Here is an 18,297-nt window from a genome sequence, read left to right on the forward strand (position 1 = left end):
AAAATTTGCTTAAATGTTTTTTTGTTTGTTTGTTTTTGATGGGCAGTAAGAGATAAGAGGTGTTCAACTATTTGATTTCAACATCTTATAGTTTCTCCTCAAACATTTGTGCTGCCTTCAGAGGCTCCAAATGCAATTACACTGTAATAAATCAGTAATTTCTTAAATAGGATTTAATTTGCATAAGTAGGCTATATATCATATTTCTATCTAGAAGATAACAAGGATCTGTTCATTTGCTCCTCCTTGAAAAAACTGCAAAAAAAAAAAAAAAAACAAAACCTTAAATAAAAGTGCACGTAGCCTATTCACTTTTTCTTGGTTTCTTTGGTTCGTTCCCCAAATTATCCTTAAAAAATTTCAAAGCACCAAGTTCTTGAAATGCTTTATGCAAACCAGCACCACATCTTTTGCCTCTCAAAACTACCTCATGTCGCTTTCATCATATGCATTGTTTAAAAGAAAGTCGGAAAAACCTGCTGTCAGTTTTATTTATATAGCGCTGTTATGGAGGCTGATACAAGATTGCGCAGGGTTTCACTGCAACCAGCAGAAGAGACCCAGTTACTGAAGCAAGTGTTATAGCTGTACAGCACAGTGGAAAAAAAACTTTGCAGCTGACACCTGCACTGGGTGGATTAAAAAAAAGTCCAAGGTTTTGGTGAGGTTTTGCAAAACTTACTCTCAAACTAACGAAATTATACGAATGACATACTGTACAAATGACATTTTGCTGTAGGTTTATCTTTACTTATAAAAAATTATCTAAAATGTACATTTCGTTCTAAGATGTAATGAGAAACATTTTTGCCCCAGAGTGACCTGACATTAGCAGCCTGCTCTGACCAATCAACTTGCCAAATTTGATTGGTCAGGCAAATTGAGAAACTCAGCACTTGATTGGCTCACTGCCCGTGGGACAATGAGAGTGACAGATTTCCCAGACTTGAAATTGATACTTTTTCCTCTGTATCTCTCTCTCGCTCTTTTTTTTTAAAACATAGTTCACGTTGGGTCACACGAGTGGGCCCATTTGGTTGATTTAGTGCGGACACCACGGTTAATGAAATGTCCGTGTCTTTACCTAAAGACTCAGCAGGGACAAACGACTACGCAGGGAAGCCAAAATGCGCCCGGTGCCGACACCACGGGATTATCGTCCCGAAGAAGGGCCACACAAAAATCTGCCCTTTCTTGAAGTGCCAGTGCTGGAAATGCTACCTGATAACGGAGAGGACGAAGATCGCCGCCCTACAGAGGGAAATGAAAAGAGCCGTGAAAGAGACCCGGCCTGGAGCCAGAAGGGTTAACGCGCAGGGGGACAAGGCTTTTGGGACCTCGAACCCAGATGGGGGTGCTCCATCCACATCTGAACCGATGTGCCCGCCACCCGCCTACCCTTGGAGTAGGCCTGAGGCGGGAGGACAGCCCGAGTCCGGCTGTCGCGACAGCAGGGATGTGCTGCCGTCGGCTGGTGGTAAATTTACACCTCTCACTAAGCTAATACTGTTAATTATGAAATATGAAACGTTGAGCTCAACGGACTGGATTAACGTGAAGTGGGAAAGTCGTTAATATAAGCAACGAATTAGCGAATTAAACGAATTAGCAAAATTAGCAAAAAATTTAAAACTCAACTGACATCTTTCTCTCTCTCCTGTATTAGCATGTATGGGAGCTTGTTTCCGCCAATAAATACGAACTTTTGACTGGCAGAATTAAGCCAACTGTCCGGTTACTATATCGCTATTAAAATTTCTTAATTGCTTAATAGCTCAAATTTTTAAGGTTATTATCTCAATTTGTAGTTATTTTCACAGAAATTTGAATTAGTAAGTTGAAATTTTGAAATAATAATCTGACATTCTTATGTCCTTCATAGGATTTCAGTTGATAGATTGTTTTGGAAAAAACAAAAACAAAAAAAACCCCAATATAGTTTTGTTTTTGTCAACTTTTCAGTTCATGGATGAAGGATGACAGGCTGCCAGACTGAAGTATTAGACTTAAATGAATTAAGTTTGAGGCAATTAATCAGATCAAATCACATTTTCAAATCATGTAAAAGCTATTTTGTAATAAAACCCTTCAGTCTGGCAAAAGCAATGCTAAAACGATGAGAGCCTCTGCTGAACTTCTGGACAATAGGTCCTAACATTAGTGAATTCTGAAAATGCTAAATGAATGTGTCATGCAGATAAGTGTATTACAGAAAGGGTTAGACTGTTGTTGTGTAGCATTTCCTTTTTAAAATGGACCGCTCCAACTTTATGTCAACACTTACTGAATAAAGAAAGAAAGAAAAAAAAAGATAGATTGTTTTGGTTTTTTTTTTTTAATTATTATTATTATTTGTTTTTAATGCATCTACATATGCATTAAAAACATATGCATGATTCTGAATTAAATACCTGCACAAAAAAAGAGAAAAAAGTGTGAGAGAATAGTTTGACTTGTCTTTTCACAAATGTAATATCTTTAGGACATTAAGAGGGACAGAGAGGGGCTGAAGTTAGCAGGTTTAAACCTCATGGAGCACTGATATTCTAATTCATACAAAGTGAGACATTTTACTGTGACTTATTTAAAGTATAAAAGTAATACTAATGATAATTTTGTTTATGGTCTTTGCTGATTATTCTTGTCACAAAGTTTAACAACTTGTGCCGGAGGTGCACCCACTTGATGAAATATTCAGTGTTATTGTTTCATTATATATAACAATAAACTATATAATTAAATAGTTTAAACTACATTCATAAACTGTATTTGTTAATATTTGCATAATCATTGATGTGGGTGTACATCCATGCAAACGAATCTCTTTTTTCTTTTCCACTGTGCATCTAATTTTGTGTGATTTTTTTTTTTTAAATATTACTGACCTACTTTGTCTTGTCTTGTATTTATTTTATTTATTTATAATATTTATTGTATTTATTGGGCTATTCTCACTATTTTTTAGGAATTTCCTGGGTAAATAAATAATATCTTATTTTTCTCATTTCATCTGATCTTTTAAATTCTGTGTGTTTTAGTGTATTTTCATCTTGATCCATAGTTTTGGGTTAACCCCTAAAAAAATAAATAGACTTAATAACTCAAAATTTAGACTTACTCAGAAGTAACCTAAAAATGTCTTCAGTGTTGAGTGTGAGTAAGAGTTGTGTCTTTAAATGTACAGTAGCTTATAATGCCTTATCTTTCCTTCCAGATTCACCTTTTTTCAGTGAATTCAGGCAGATGGCACGTCTGCCTCTTGTTCACTTTCCAGTTAGCATGCCAGGCTATCACGCCAGCAGCTATCCCTCTCCATCTCATCAATTCCTGCCCAAAATGTGGCTGCCCCCTGTACATGTTGGGTACCTTTACCCTCCCCCACTACAGCCTGGTCCTCCAGCTGTAAGCCACTGTTTCTACTACACTACATGAAAGATGTGCTGAAAAAAATGGCTGCAATGATCTTCGAAATGTTTCGTTAATATTGTTTAGACAGAGATGTGTAATGCAATAAATATGCTTGTATCTCTGTCAGGCTTGCAGGGGAGCCTTCTTTACCCATCAGTCACTGCCTGAGACTTTTAAGGAAGAGCTGATGTCACGGCAGCACCCACCACCTCCTGCACCCAGAGCCACTGAGCAGGAAGCTGCTCAGCAAGTTGATGAGGGGAATGAATCATAAAAAAAATATGTATGTATGTTTTCCCTGTTATTAAGTTATTGTGTTTCTTGTTCCCTTGTTCCAGTTCATGTTTAGGTTCTTGAATTGTTGTTGAATTGTTTAAAATTTATAGGTTACACATCTGTTTTATTTTCTGGATTTTCAAAATCAGTTGTTAAATGTTTTATTAGGATTTTATTTTATTTTTTAAAATATTTACTGTTGTTCAAATTTCCATTAAAGTATATGTCAACATATCTATGTAGCGTTTCCTTTATATATATTTTTATTTTATTATAGTTTGTTTTGTAACTGAGCCATATTGTTTGGTAGTTGTTGTTTTCTTTTGTTTGTTTGTTTTGTTGTTGTTTCCGAGCACTTTGAATTAGCCCCTGAATTCTGCAAGTTGTCCACAAGGGGGAGCAGATACACTTTCAGTCTAATCCAGGGGTTTCAAACTGACTTCAGTGACTCCACACAGTCAAGTTATAGCTCAGTTGTTCAAATTAAACAGTTATATGTGAGTTATTCAAATTAAATAACATTATTTTTAGTGTATATAATTCATTTGATTTGTAAAGGTCAAAAATACTTTGACCATGGGGTCATTTTTGCAGATGTGTAGTAATACAGGAACAGCAGTGCAGTTTATTAGAAAACTGAAGATATTCACTGCAGTTCTCACCAAACCATCGGGTGATATCGGACTTTTCTAAAGTCTGGCTTTTATCCAGTGACTGTGAAGAAAGAAGGGAAGTTTTTTTTCTGTGTTTTTGAAGTCAAACTTACCCAAACAATTCCAAACATGCACCACTCTACCTGCAGTGGCTCTGCGGCCCAGTAGAGGGCCCTGCTGTACAGTTTGAGTCTCTTCACTCAGCAAAAAAACAAGAATGCTCCCACATTTTCCTCATTTTTTGTGTTACATTGAAAGAAGAGCCAAAAGTATTAGTGTTGTTTATTACACTTAATAGGAATAAGTAACAATGCTGGAGAAATGTCTTGACATAGCTACAGCACACTGTAAATAGGCAGATACATCAGTGGTCCAGCATTAAATCATGTCTGGTACTAAAATGAGTAACATATTAAGCACTTTGTGCTCTCTTGGCTGTCCCTGGGCATTCACTGACCCTTTCACTCATTCACGCTGATCTATTTAGCATCTTGGTGCTGTGCTTTCGCCATACTGGTGAGATTTTCATCAGAACGATCCATGTGTGCATGAGCAACTTCAAGCCAAATCCCTAAGTGCAGCACTCAGGAGGCCGGGGATTGCCTGAATTCCTGAGAATACAGATAAATAATAGATGACATTCTTCTTTATTCGTCTTTTCTCCTCTTTCTCTTTGCATCCCTGCTGTTTTTTCCTCTTCCTTTTTTTTTTTCCTGTTTTGTCCCTTTGGACTTACAGGAAGGTCTTCAGTCAGAACTGGATTCATTTACGGCCCTTTTATTCTAACCTCCTGAGAACCGAGGAAAGGAGCAAATCTTCCCACTTAACTTTTTTGTGATTTCCTTCCTCTTTGGCGGTATTAGAGGCCACCCAAACACACGGGGGATGTCAGTGGGGAAAGCCCTGGGTGTCCTCTATTTATTACATCAGGACTTAGTAAGATAGCTCAAATAAGTCAAAAGATACAGACCAAAAACAAATGTCCATTACAAAGGACATACATGAATAGGCTTGTTCTCAGGAGGATATTATAATTTCTATAAATTGTTTGTTTTTAATGAATGCCTTAATTTTAAATAAAATAATAAAGATGCATGAAGTGTAAAACATGTGGGGGTGAAAACAGATTCTGCTCCAAGTATTTAAGAGAATAGGATTATAAGGGCAACTCATCATAAGAGCAATGAGCGCCTGTGATATTGTTTGCATGTATAAATATAAGGAAAGCACACAGGGGTGCTTCAAATACGCCAACAATAGCAAATGAAAGCCAACCTAATGCTGCTCGTTATAGCCAGTAAAAGCTGATCCAGGTGCCCAGTGAGTTCTTTTAAGGTAGTCTTTCTTAAGGAGGGAGAAGGCCTATCACCTGGCTGAAAGCATGGCTTTTAACAGTTTTGGGTAGTGCTGCTTTTCTCTTCTCAATAAAATTCAATTTTATTTACTTAGTGCCCAATCACAATGACAGTCACCCCAAGGGTTTTATGTTGCGGTAAAGACTCTACAGTAATAGAGAGAAAAGTGGGAAAGAAAAACTCCCTTTTAACAGGAAGAAATGTCAGACAGAACCAGGCTGAGGGAGGTGCAGGCAGCTGCTACGAGTGGATGGAGGTAAGGGGAGGGAGACGGGACAAAAGACACACTGTGGAAAAGTTAACAGTAACTAATTATTAAATGCAGAGTGGTGTATAAACCCATATAAACACGAGAAGCTCCCAGCAGCCAGGAAGCGTAACTAAGGGAGGGTTCTGAAATATAAAATCTGAGTTTACATCTGGACTTCAGATTTGCTCCACTGTTCACAAAGTGTCAGAGATTATAAGGATCAAAGGTTTTAAAGAAAAATTCATCAGGACAAAGAAACAAACTGAAATCAGTCATTGCAGATTAAATAAAGTGAGTTAACAGCATTACTTGCATGAATGCAGATCTGCAGAACAGGTTCTTTAGGTCAACATTACCAACACGCAATTCTTCTTCAGCATAAAACTTGCCTCACATGCCTTTAGCCCCATGATCGGAAGATTGGGGGTTCGAATCCACTGAACGACTACCCTGAGGTACCCCTGAGTGAGGTGCGATCCCTACACACTGCTCCCCAGGCGCCCGGTGGCTGCCCACTGCTTCACCGAGTGAATGGGTTAAATGCAGAGAGGAATTTCCCCACGGGGATCAATAAAGTATGCATTATTAACATTATTAAACATGACAGTGAATGTCAGCAACAAAGAACAAGCAAGTGTATTTACTTTCAACAATGCGGGGTCTCCAGGTAACTGAAAAAGCACCAACTGTGAATCTTTTGATCTTGTGTTGAATTATTCCAACTCAAACATGTTCAGATTCCTGGTGAAAAACTCAGTACGTTTGATAGAAAAAGATCAGAGACGTCTGATGTTTTGTAGGTTTTAGTCTAAAAATTGAAAAAGAAAAACAGCTAAACCAAGGCTGGGTTGATATTTATATCACGCAGTATGCTTCCAGGATTCACTTTATAATGGTTGGTAAAAATTTTCCAGTTGCCGCCTACACACAGCCCCGAGGAAAATTCATAACCTCACAGACTCTCCTGAGTTATCCAGGTATGTAAGGTTGGGGTCAGTTACAGTGAACACATAAGCAGCTTAGATGAACTTGTTTTATTGAAAGCTTAAGCTAGTGTTATGCTGCACACTGCAGAGGTGAAGCTTTTGAAACCAAAAATCAGCAATGGAAAATCACTCGGTCTATATTTTTCTTTAGTTCTGTTTGCAAAAATGCACTTAAAGAAATGCAAAAGTACTCATTATTCACCCAATGCATCATGCATTGTTTTAGTCTTGCATTATTTAACTGGTAAAAGTGATTGCTGTATGTTAAAGGTCCCCAGTTGTGTTTTCAGACATCATCACACTGTCTGTTTCACAGTCTGCACTGATGCCTAACAGTGCATTTTCTTGCATGACTGTTCAACCCGCCCAAACAAAAACAATTAGAAACTCTGCCTGTGGAACTTGTGACTGACAATAGGTTCTAAAGATAATGATCTTCAGCAGCGCTTTTAGCGAGTGCATGTAATTGTGTAGTGGTGTTTTCAGTTTTAACCAAACTTGGCAGCTTTGTGATCTCCAAAATTGAGCGTTGTTCAGACATTGTTAAGAGAACAAATCATAATGTTTTCCTAAATCAAACCATTTATTTATTGTCTTGCCGCCCCAAACTGCAAGCAAAAAGAAAACACTGACATAATGCATCAACAACATGACATGAAATAAGGGTTTTAAGTCCGGTGTTCTAATGCAGAGTTTGTACCTCTTTTAACTCGTGCAATACACAGAGGATTTATGTCCCCACTTCAGTGTTTTTGTTGCTTTTTTGCAAGCCCTTTGGATACACAGTGGAAGGAATTGTGAGCAGACTGAATGCTGACTGGTCAAAAACACAAAACGGAAAAGGAGCAATCGCAGAGTTCTGGTGGATGTAGTGAGGGGAAAAAACACATCGAAGATCACAAACAGTGGCTACAATCAAGGCTGAAAGGACAACCCTAAGATGTAGTGCAATGGCACAGTGTGGGAGAAATATTATCTCGGATATAGGTCACAATCATTTCTATTTTGAGTGCCACTATATTACAGCACAGTCCTTCTCCGTGTCCAGGCTGACCTGTGCGGTTATTCTGAGACGCTCTGCTCTTTGTTTAGTCAGACAACTGACTTTAGCTTTTGCACACCAAATCAAATGTTTATGTTTTATAACACAATCTCGTCCATCATCACAGAAAGCATCCTCTGCAACTCAAAAATGACTTGGAAAAGAAACCTACAAACAGCATGTGAACACAAGAATCACTGCCAGTAAGAGTGAAAGACTTATTATTCCTCAGAATCTCCACCCTGAATAAGAATGTGTTGCTGTAGTGAAAGCAGATGTAGAGATAAGAGCTTTAACACTTGGCTGTGTTCCACCAGGAGGGACTTTTTAAGCTGCTTTGAAAGATTGTGTCAAATTCAGAGATAACAGATACCATCTCATCACTGCTGACAAAAGACTTTCACAAGAACTGGTGTCCTGTAAAATTCAAATTATAACAGTGGGAAAGAAACCACACCGGGTGGGTAATTTAGGATACGATAATAAGAAATCACATCTAAGAGTTTAAGTATTTTGTACGGAGTTTTTATTTAATGTCTTTCAAAATTGACATGGGTTGCTCAGCCATGAAGACAGTAACCCTCTGGGCTGTATGTGACCTTTGACACTAAGTGCTTCTATTAATGGAATGTGGCCTGATCAGGATGACTACAAACATTTACTGGATGGATAAAAATTAATTAGTTGTAGTAATTATCACTTTTTCCCAGACACAGGGTGCCTCATGTCGGGAAACCTTCTGCGTAGATGATTGTTAAAAGTTTTGCACACATTAATCTGAGCGCTTCTCTGTACAGATGTGAGAGAGGATTCAGTTGTGTTAATAAATCCTAAAGTTCAAAGTGAGTTTCAATAACTTAAAAAGAGTAGTCAGTTTATGCATAATCATTCCGACACACGTTACTTGCACAACAGGTTTCCTGCAGCGTTTCAATGAGGTGATGAACTTTTAAAGCATGATTCAAGATAGAACAACAATTTATTTTACGCAAGCATCTTTAATTTGTGAGCCAGTAGCAGATCTGTGCATCGCTCAGTGGCTGAAAAATACCTCTTGCACTGGAAATTAAGTATAAAGAAGCATGAAATGTAATTACCTGTATTCACTTCAAGTTTTACTTGATTGCAGTTTGTCAACAGATACTCTTCTTGCTCTGCACAATAAGACTGTTGGCACCACCCATGACACTACATTATTGTAGTTGTCAGATCTGCAAGAGAAACACTAAGAAGTAAAAAGAAAAGCATATTGTGTCCCAAGACCTTTAACATAACCTGAACTGTGGACATATGAGAGATTATGTTCCTCTTAGCTGTTCCAACCTTTTGCTGCTTGGTCTTACTTTTTAAATAAACAATCACACTTATGCAGAGGCTAATGTGCCAGACTATTTCTTTTTCTGTCTGCAGTACATTCCTATCATCCTGCTGCCCCAAAATGTTGAAAAAATTATCTGTAAAGTAAAGGATTTTTGTATGATATATGTTTCCACTTCATATCCATAACGTCCCAGCATTTGCCCAACTAGCTGTTGGGAGTTTTGTTGCCAGCTGATGTATGTGAAGAGGAGCTGGGTGTTCCTGAGATAAGACGAGAGCTAATAAAACCCTTCAAGTGTCGTTGTAGGTTGCAGAACATGCCACACTTTAAAGTTTATCTAGGAATCTCTCATAGAAAATCCTGCCGTTGAAGGTAAAATTTACCTTTAGCAACAAACTAGGCAGATGTGCAATGCTCCAGTTATGTGACACCATGGTGTGAGAACACGTTGGCTAATAATGTAGCTCTGTGACAAAGTTCAGCTGTCATGCTCAGTACTTGCTGGCCGCTCCATGAAAGAGTGGATCTTGCCTTGTATTAACAGTTAGGTTAGTGATGTTGGATCACCTATACCAGCTGAGAATTATCGAAACTGGTTTCTTGAACATGACGAGGCACATGGATGTGCAGCACAGAAATCTGCAGAATAAATATGACGGATGGTCTGTGTGGGCAGAAGTCTTTCTTTTTGAAAGCACTTGCACATTTTTGGAGACTTAACGCTTCTCCTGCATTTATTTTGAGTGCAAAAGCTCATCAGTTAAAAATTAAAGTGTTGAACACTGTCACTTCTCATCCTCAGCTCACTACAGCAAAAAGAATGGTGCCACCAAACTTTTGCAACAATCATGCTCAACTATTTCAATCATCAACTCCAGTCAGAGATAACACCACTGCACTCTTATAATCAGGTATGACCTCAGAAAATGTGCGATTTCAGGAATGGTTCAATAACTGCTTGTGTGTTTGGATTTTTGGGGTGGAATATTTCTGAAACGGGATCTTCTGGTCTAAGCTCAGAGGAGTGTTTTCCAGTGAAGAACTGTGAGTTTTGGATAAGAGATATTTTTTGAATACAAGCATGATCAGCAAAGGGAAACTCTCGGAATGGAAATAATCAAAAGAAAAGCACAGTCGGGGTTATTTTTGAATCCTTCTGCACAAAAGTGGACAGGTATTAATGACGAGAAGCATTTGGGGGCTGCTGGAGCAGAACGAGCTGGGTGTGGCGCTGACATGAACAAACAATGAAAACACTGTTGAAGAAACATTCCTGGCCTTGTCCTTTAGTTTCAAGCATAAGGAAAAAGTTGAGCAATATCCTGCAGGACTGTTAACAAAGGGGAGCAAAAAAAGGAGTTCCTTGTCAGATAAGGGAGCAAAGAAAGACAGAAGTGACGTTTGAAATGAGATTTTGATTCTGTAAATACTATAAATAACAATTAAATACTGTGGGCTTTTTAAAAGACAGGCAGTCTAAGAGCTCTCGTCATGCATCTGTACACTTGCATCAGACGCTCAGTTTTCTGAATGATGCTGTCATAATTTTAAGGCTATCAATATTTACAATAGTGAACTGTTTTGTAAGTTCGATCTTTAGGGTTGACCAGATCCGCCGGAGCCGCTGAAAGACCGTACCTGCTTTTACAATTCGACACACAACGTCATGCTCAGCATCCCCATCACTTGCCAGGATGCTGCCCAGCAGCTCCAGCAGTTGCAGTCCTGCCGTAATGGGGTCCTGTATCGTCACCTAACCTGTCCTCATGACCTTTGTCTTGTTTCCACTGATCCGTAAGCCCACTTTGGCTGCCTCTTGCTCCAAGCATGATGTCATATTAGTCATGTTTTTCCGATCGTCACCCAACAAAGCGATGTTGTTTGGCGAAGTTGAGGTCCTTCAGGTATTTTGGTGGATGGCAAGGTATCCCAAAGCCGTCTTGGTCCATGGCACTCCACATAACAAAGTCGATGGCAAGAAGGAAGAGGAAGGGAGAGAGGATACACCCTTGCCTCACACCAGTCTTAGTGTTGAAGAAATCTGTGTAGCCATCCTCTGTAAGGACGCAGCAACTGGATTGAAGGTAGAGAGTTTGAAATATTTTGACTAACTTTTCAGGGATGCCATATGACGGGGCAATGCTCCAGAGGGAATCTCGATGGACACCATCAAATCCCTTTGTGAAATCGACGAAAGTAATCGAGAGACACTGTTGGTATTCCAAACTCTGTTTGATGATGATGATGCACAAGATGAAGATCTGTTCTATGCATGACCAGCCACTGCGAAATCCAGCTTGTTCTTCCCGGAGTTTCTGATCCACCGCCTTATGGAGTCTTTGGAGGAGGACAAAGCTCAACACTTTGCCCAGAACAGAAAGGAGTGTGATTCCTTGCCAGTTGCTGCAGTCTGGCACTCGCATCGATGACCAGCATGAATTGAAAAGGTCCGTTATTTCATTGACGAGGCATTGTCTGCCGTGCTTAAGCATTTCTGCAGAAACCATGTCCAAACCTGGCACTTTGCCATTTTTGAGGAATTTGATAGCAGCTGCTGTTTCCTCAGTGATTATGGCGCCTGTCCTCACGTCTAAGTCGTTGGCTTGGTTGGGCGTGTTGAAGACAAATGAATTATCGAGGGGTACTGATTCAAGGTCTCTTTGAAGTGTCCACTCAACTGGCGTCTCGTTCCAATTTGGCCAGCAGCGGCTTGCCATTTTTGTCTTTGACAGGTACTGCCTGCCCACTCTTCACACCAGTGCACAGACGATGCAATAGAGGGTCTTCGTGTCATTTTTCTTAACTGCTTCTTGCGCTTCATGTCACTTCTGGTCTATCCAGTCTCGCTTGTCCTGTCTACAGCTCCGCTTCACTCTGCGATCTAATTCCATGTAAGCCATTTCAGTGTTTTCATTGTTGGGCATGCTTCCGTTCATCAGTTAGAACCCAGGTCCGTTCCACTTCTCCTCAGCATCTTCTACCTCCACCAGCGCCTCAAGACGATTACGGAGTTCGATCTTAAACTGCTCACCACCTTTCCACCACAAATGGACGTGGTCGCTGTTGCTGTATTTGACTACGCTTCAAACGAAGATGGTACTTTGCGAGGAGCAGGTAATGGTCAGACCCAACATCTGCTCCTTTACATGGCAGCACCATCATGGGGGAGGGGGGGAGGGTGTTCAAACGGATCAGAATCAGGAAGAAAGATGACTGAATGCGACAGGTTTGTTGATGTCAGAGGGGCTGGTGTGATTATTCCAGACACTGCTGATGTACTGGGATTTTTCCACACAGACAGAACAAAGTAACAAATATATTTAGTAGTGACGTATATGTAGAACTCTGTTCACAATAGAGAGAATGACTTTTAGTTGAACAACAGCGACATTGGTCTACGTCTGTAAAAGATTTGCTTTGTTAGTGTCTATACAGTAGTATGTTCATGACAGGACTTCAGGTGTATTCATTTTGGCTCAGGACCATCCAACATGCCCAGATCTGTGTTTTACAATTCAGTAGAAGTGTGTCTTGGTGTTTCGCAAGGTACTGACATTTGCAATTAAGAAACAAAGCTGTACCGGTGTAACAAAAAGCGATTAACATGAAATGATATGTCACATGGCAAACTTGAAAGCTTTATTCTTTAATGGTTTCTATAAAACAGTTACTCATTATACAGCACATGTGAAACATACAACTTTTATGGAGTTATGAAAATGTGTAAGATTATTTTTTTCATCTAATAAATTTAATGTGTCAAAATCTAATTATTTGAGAAAACCTGACATGTAGAGATTTGCGCCACAGGCATTTTTGGTCTAGGTGGCCCACTATGGTCGGTATAGTGGTATGTGTGTTATAGCATTACATTGTGTGTATGTGGTTTTAATTCATTGAAAGTCAAAGTATTGAAACACTGCAATACTTAAAGAGAACCATTTTCATTTTCTGTTAGCCTGTATCCAGGAAAATGTACATCAAACTATAATTCTTAGTATTCAGTATTTTTTTTTTTAAAAGCTTTTCTGGAAGTTTTTAATGACATTTTTGCACGAGTTTAACAAGGAATTTGTTCTCTTATGTTTTTTTTTTTCGTTGCTCTTGGTGTTGCTACTGCTTTATCTTCAGCACTCCTACCGTTACCATTTTCATCCAAAATCTCTTATTTGTGTTTGTTTGTGTCCAGTATTCTACCATGTTCTCCTAGCCAACAGCCCAGTTTTCTAAATTCAGTCTGTTCCATCATTCTCCCTTTTCTGGCCATTTGTCTGCAACTCTGCTCCTGCCCACCCTCACCACGCAGTTTGTCCAAATTCTCTCCTTCAGCCACCTGCCTCCTCTGATCCACTATCACTCTACTCATTTTACATATTGACAAAAAAATAAAAATAAATGTTGTCCTCTTCTTTTTACTTTTTAAGATACCAAACCTAACTATGCATTTCATGCACATCTTGCATAAGGTTGCAGTTAAAGTTAGGTGAGGCTATTTTATAACTTTAGTGACTAATTCAAACAAAACATAGTTGTCATTTCTATCTCAACTGTTCCTTCATTGACTCGTTATGCCAGCTTAGTCTCAGCTTGCCCACATGTGTCCCAGTGTGTCAGATGAAATGCTAACTCCTGTTCAAGTCCACAGTCAAAGCCTGTCAGTGTGACCTCTTAAGAATGAATCAGCCTAATTTATATTCATACAAAGCTGTGTTCCCGTATTTAAACCAAAGTTCCTTCTCCATGATGATTTTCACACATCCTTTCTTCAGAGGTGTGTGATCACCACACCCAGGTTTTGCCACGCAACACTGAACATGATGATGATGGTTGATAAGTGTAAAAAAATGCAAATTTGGCACAGGAGAGCAAGTCGCTTTAGCTGCCACAAAAGCCTGGGCCGGGCTGTTCTTTGGATTATGTGATTAGCTTCGATGTAAAACATGGAGAGGGTCCCAAGAAGGAACTCTAGCTTTGGCAAAATAGAGTCTTAAATGACGGCTCCAAGTTTTTAGCTCAGACTGGTGTTTTAAACGAACTAAAATGGAACAAAGCATGTCATAATTATATTTAATGATGAAGAGTCATTTACTTACACATACTTCAGCACAATATATCATCCTTGGGTCTGCGTCATATATTCCTTGATTGCATAATCTTGATTACACTTAATTAATCGTTACTAAACCCTGTAACTGCAAATGCACCAGGTAGAAAAAAAGTCTTGTATTAAACATTAAAAACAAGTGTGTGACGTTCCCATATAAATCCCCAGGATAAACAGGTTAGTTTGCTGTACTGTGATGGATTGAAAGTAAAGAACAGTGTGTGAGTGGTGCACAGTGGCTGTGGTTTCATGGTCAGAGTTAAGTTACGTCAAGTGTAGCGGAGATGAATTTATAGTTAAACTGAGATAAACTTAGATTCAGCCTCACATTTATGCAATTGCTATTACTAGGGAGAACACACATGAGGTTTTAAGGCCTGGACAAAATGAAAACCTTTTTAGATTGCTGAAAATAAAAAGGTATCACTATAGCCAGGTCCTAATTTTATAATTTCTTCACTCAGCTTTCCAGTCTCCAATATCATTGAAATGCAGCCAGATGCTACTCGTTTTATGCTTTTGCTCATTTTTTCACTTTTTCCTGACACACTTGCATTTATCTCTGTGCACCTGGCCTGCACACCTGCTGTCTTTGGAACATCTGCCCCCTTGTTTCCTTTTGATGGTGTGCCCATCAAAATAAAGTCCCACCCCTGCCTGCATGGAGTTTCAGCAGGGCTGAAGATTAAGCTCCCACATACCAACAAGCCATTATTAACTGACATACATGAAATGATCTCTTATACAATAATATCCGGCCCGTGAGCCGCACGTTTGACACTCCTGCACTAAACTGTTGAAGTTTCGATATTGTAAGTAGATCATTATATTGTTGCTTGAAATTTGTGATTGAAAAAATTGTCCTGAAAAAGAGAGCGAGAGTTGCATCTTCATTAAATATGCTGAAGTTGCCCCCTCGCAGCTGATCTGGTCGGAGATGGAAGGTACTTTTGAATTTTGCCTGAAAAGATCTGTCGGCATTTCTACCAAAACTCTGTTAAGTGGAAGGTTGCAGGATTTTACCAGGGAATCAATAAAAGTGAAATTTCTCTGTCATCCAATTAAAACAAAAAATCTATGCTCATGAAAACTTTTTGCCTATGGTTGGCTTTGGTTGATGAGGTGGATTTGATCATTTGCCAATCAGAAATTTTGCTCCTCCACTCTGCATGTTGGATTTTTCCTCACTCCTGAAATGCTGAAAATTATGCACATCTTTAGAGCAGTTAGTGTTGGAAACATATGTCAATATGTTTACACCTGTAGATAGTATTGCACTTGTAGATTAAGTATTCATAAACACAGTAAATACAGTGCTGAAGCCCTTTTTTTTTTTGTATTTATTCTTAACTCAGAGCTTATGGATAAGAAATTTCCCATTAACACTTTAAATAATATTTCACAAACAACTGTAACAGATTAAATGCACAACCGTGCACTAAATACACCTTACAATTTTCCTTAGAAAGACCTGGCTGCTTTTTTGGCAACATCCTTAGACCCATGCTTTGGATTTAAGTGGAAGCTTGCAGGATTTTAGCAGGTAAACAATAAAAGCGAAATTCATCACGTCCGCAGAGCTGTGAAAAGAAAAAATTTGTGAAAACCCAGGGCCTAGGGCCGCTGTGGTTTAGGAGTTAGAATAAATCTCCAGTCTTCATATCAATATATTTTTGGCTAAGATACTGAACCCTAAGTTGCCCTCGATGTTTCCATCGGAGTGTGAGTGTGACCATTAGACAAGATGCTCAGGTATACCGTGAAAAGCAAGCTAGTACAAATGGGTTAAAAAGGGTTAAAGAGTGTTGGAGCAGTACATCGAGTAGAAAAGTGCCATATAAATGTCAGTCCATTTATTAATAAGCTGTTAAAATAACACAGACATATTTTTCATGTTTTTTCAAATAGTTGCCTACTCACACATTCACCTGACACAAATCAACACTGGAACTAAACTAGATCTGTTTCTCCCACATTATTTAACTTTATTTACCTCTCATTGTCCTTCGCACGTGTCGGATCCGGACGTTTTTGGTTTGGGTCTTTAAATCCTTGTTTATTTGGAATTCTCTGTCTGTGCATTTTTTATGTTCTCATTTTGTAGTTTTCAGGTTTTGCTTTCTTTTTCCAAACCAATCCAACTTTTTTATATAACACTTTAAAAACAACAAAGTTGACCAAAGTGCTTTCCAATAATAAAACAGAGATAGCAGTTAAAACCATACATTAAGCAGACAAAGAAATAAATTGAAATAACAATAAAACAAATACATAAGTGAAAAAGAAGATAAAAACAAATCAGTATATATATTAAATATTAAAACATGAGTAAATTAGACAATAAGATATACAATGAATAAAATTAACAAAATAAAAAGATTAAGAGTGACCAACAGCCGACTAAAACTTTCTCATATATTTTTTAAATTTTCTTATATTTTGGCACCGTTTCAGCCTCTTAGTACCAACTGAGCATTGTGCAAACCTCACAAATATATTCAGTATTCAGCTCTTAGACTGGTTTCTTGAACATGATAGTGAGTTCAAATGGTTTCCACAGTCACCAGATCTCAATCCAGTAGAGCACCTTTGGGCTGTGGTGGATGAGCCATATAAGTACCACACATGTACCAGTCACATCACATTCACATCATATGCTACTGCAAGGTGTTACTAATGAAATGGCCATTGAGTATATATTTTGGTCTGTGACAGAAACTATTGAAAAGGCACCTCATAAGAAACATTTGTAGAGTTTTGGTTAAATTCACTGCGCTTTTTCAGACATTTTATTCACTACTTTGTACTTGCTTTGAATCCTTTACGTATATTATGTTGCATGAACAAAGTTAAATTAATCTGTTTTGTAATTTCAGTTACTTGTTCTGATGAATTATGAGTGACATTTTTAATAATTGGGTGTCCTTGGCTCACCAACCTAGTTTCCTGCATATTTGTGGTGATATATCTGTCATTCTTTGCCAATTCAAATGTTAGCAAAGCAAAGCTATTATTATGCAGTGATTTGTCTCTTAGCCTACAGCAGAAATTCTAGTTTGTTCTATTATAATGTCACTCTCTGAGATTTCAAGTCACGCAGAGGGAGTGCTCTCATCTGTAATCTTTGAAGGCCACTTGCATGTTTTTGACACATTGTGTTCTTGAGAAACTTGAGACCACCACACCTGACTTTTGCCACTCGACAACAACAGTGAAAAATGTAAGAATACTCAAAACTTAACTTTAATCTTCATTGTCTGTTTGTTCTTGGTGTGAAAATCCACACGTAGGTGATGGAAACAAATGGCAGTTTCCTTATATACTCATTTGACATTACTTGGTAATTACATGCGAAACTTTGCACACAATGTTCCGTCCGTTTAAAGGATATGCAATATGTTCTCTTGTAGAAGCTAAGCTGTTTGTATTTGGGTTTTATTTTAGATTATAGATATAGTTAAAATATAAACAAGCCAATTTGTCAAATAACTTTGGAGCGTGCATGTAAAAATTGTCAAACAAACCCATTAATTACTTACCCATAACATGTTCTCACATACATCTGTGGAATTTGATTTATCACAAGGTTTTCAGACAGTTTCCACAAACATGTCAGTCATAAGACATTGACGTTATCATTTTTATGTGACTAATGTCTTTGCATCTGGTTTACAACAAACAACAGGTGTTTTCCGTACAGTCTGTTTTGTGACACACTTTTTCTTGTTAGTAAGATAGAAAAGCCAATCACGCCTGTCGGGTTTCTTCTTTCCACACTTGAAAACCTGCCAAACCTGAGGGAAGCTGTAATTCAAGGACAAAGCTCAGTGTAATCAGAGGGCATCCGGCTCTGCATGTCACAACCTGGCCGGCTTGATAAGGAAGCTTCGCACCAAGTCCAG

At 38.6% G+C, this 18,297-nt stretch overlaps 1 protein-coding gene across 1 annotated transcript; it reads left to right on the forward strand.

Moving 5' to 3' along the window:
* Positions 1-896: 896 nt before the first annotated feature.
* LOC113014970 (doublesex- and mab-3-related transcription factor C2-like) lies at positions 897-3,813 on the forward strand. The gene is made up of 3 exons (XM_026156855.1): positions 897-1,477; positions 3,215-3,402; positions 3,536-3,813. The coding sequence occupies exons 1-3, from the start codon at positions 1,069-1,071 to the stop codon at positions 3,680-3,682; spliced, it is 744 nt and encodes a 247-aa protein (XP_026012640.1). The 5' UTR covers positions 897-1,068; the 3' UTR covers positions 3,683-3,813.
* Positions 3,814-18,297: the final 14,484 nt, after the last annotated feature.

The sequence above is a fragment of the Astatotilapia calliptera genome, chromosome 22, assembly GCF_900246225.1.
Source record: "Astatotilapia calliptera chromosome 22, fAstCal1.2, whole genome shotgun sequence".
NCBI lineage: Eukaryota > Metazoa > Chordata > Actinopteri > Cichliformes > Cichlidae > Astatotilapia > Astatotilapia calliptera.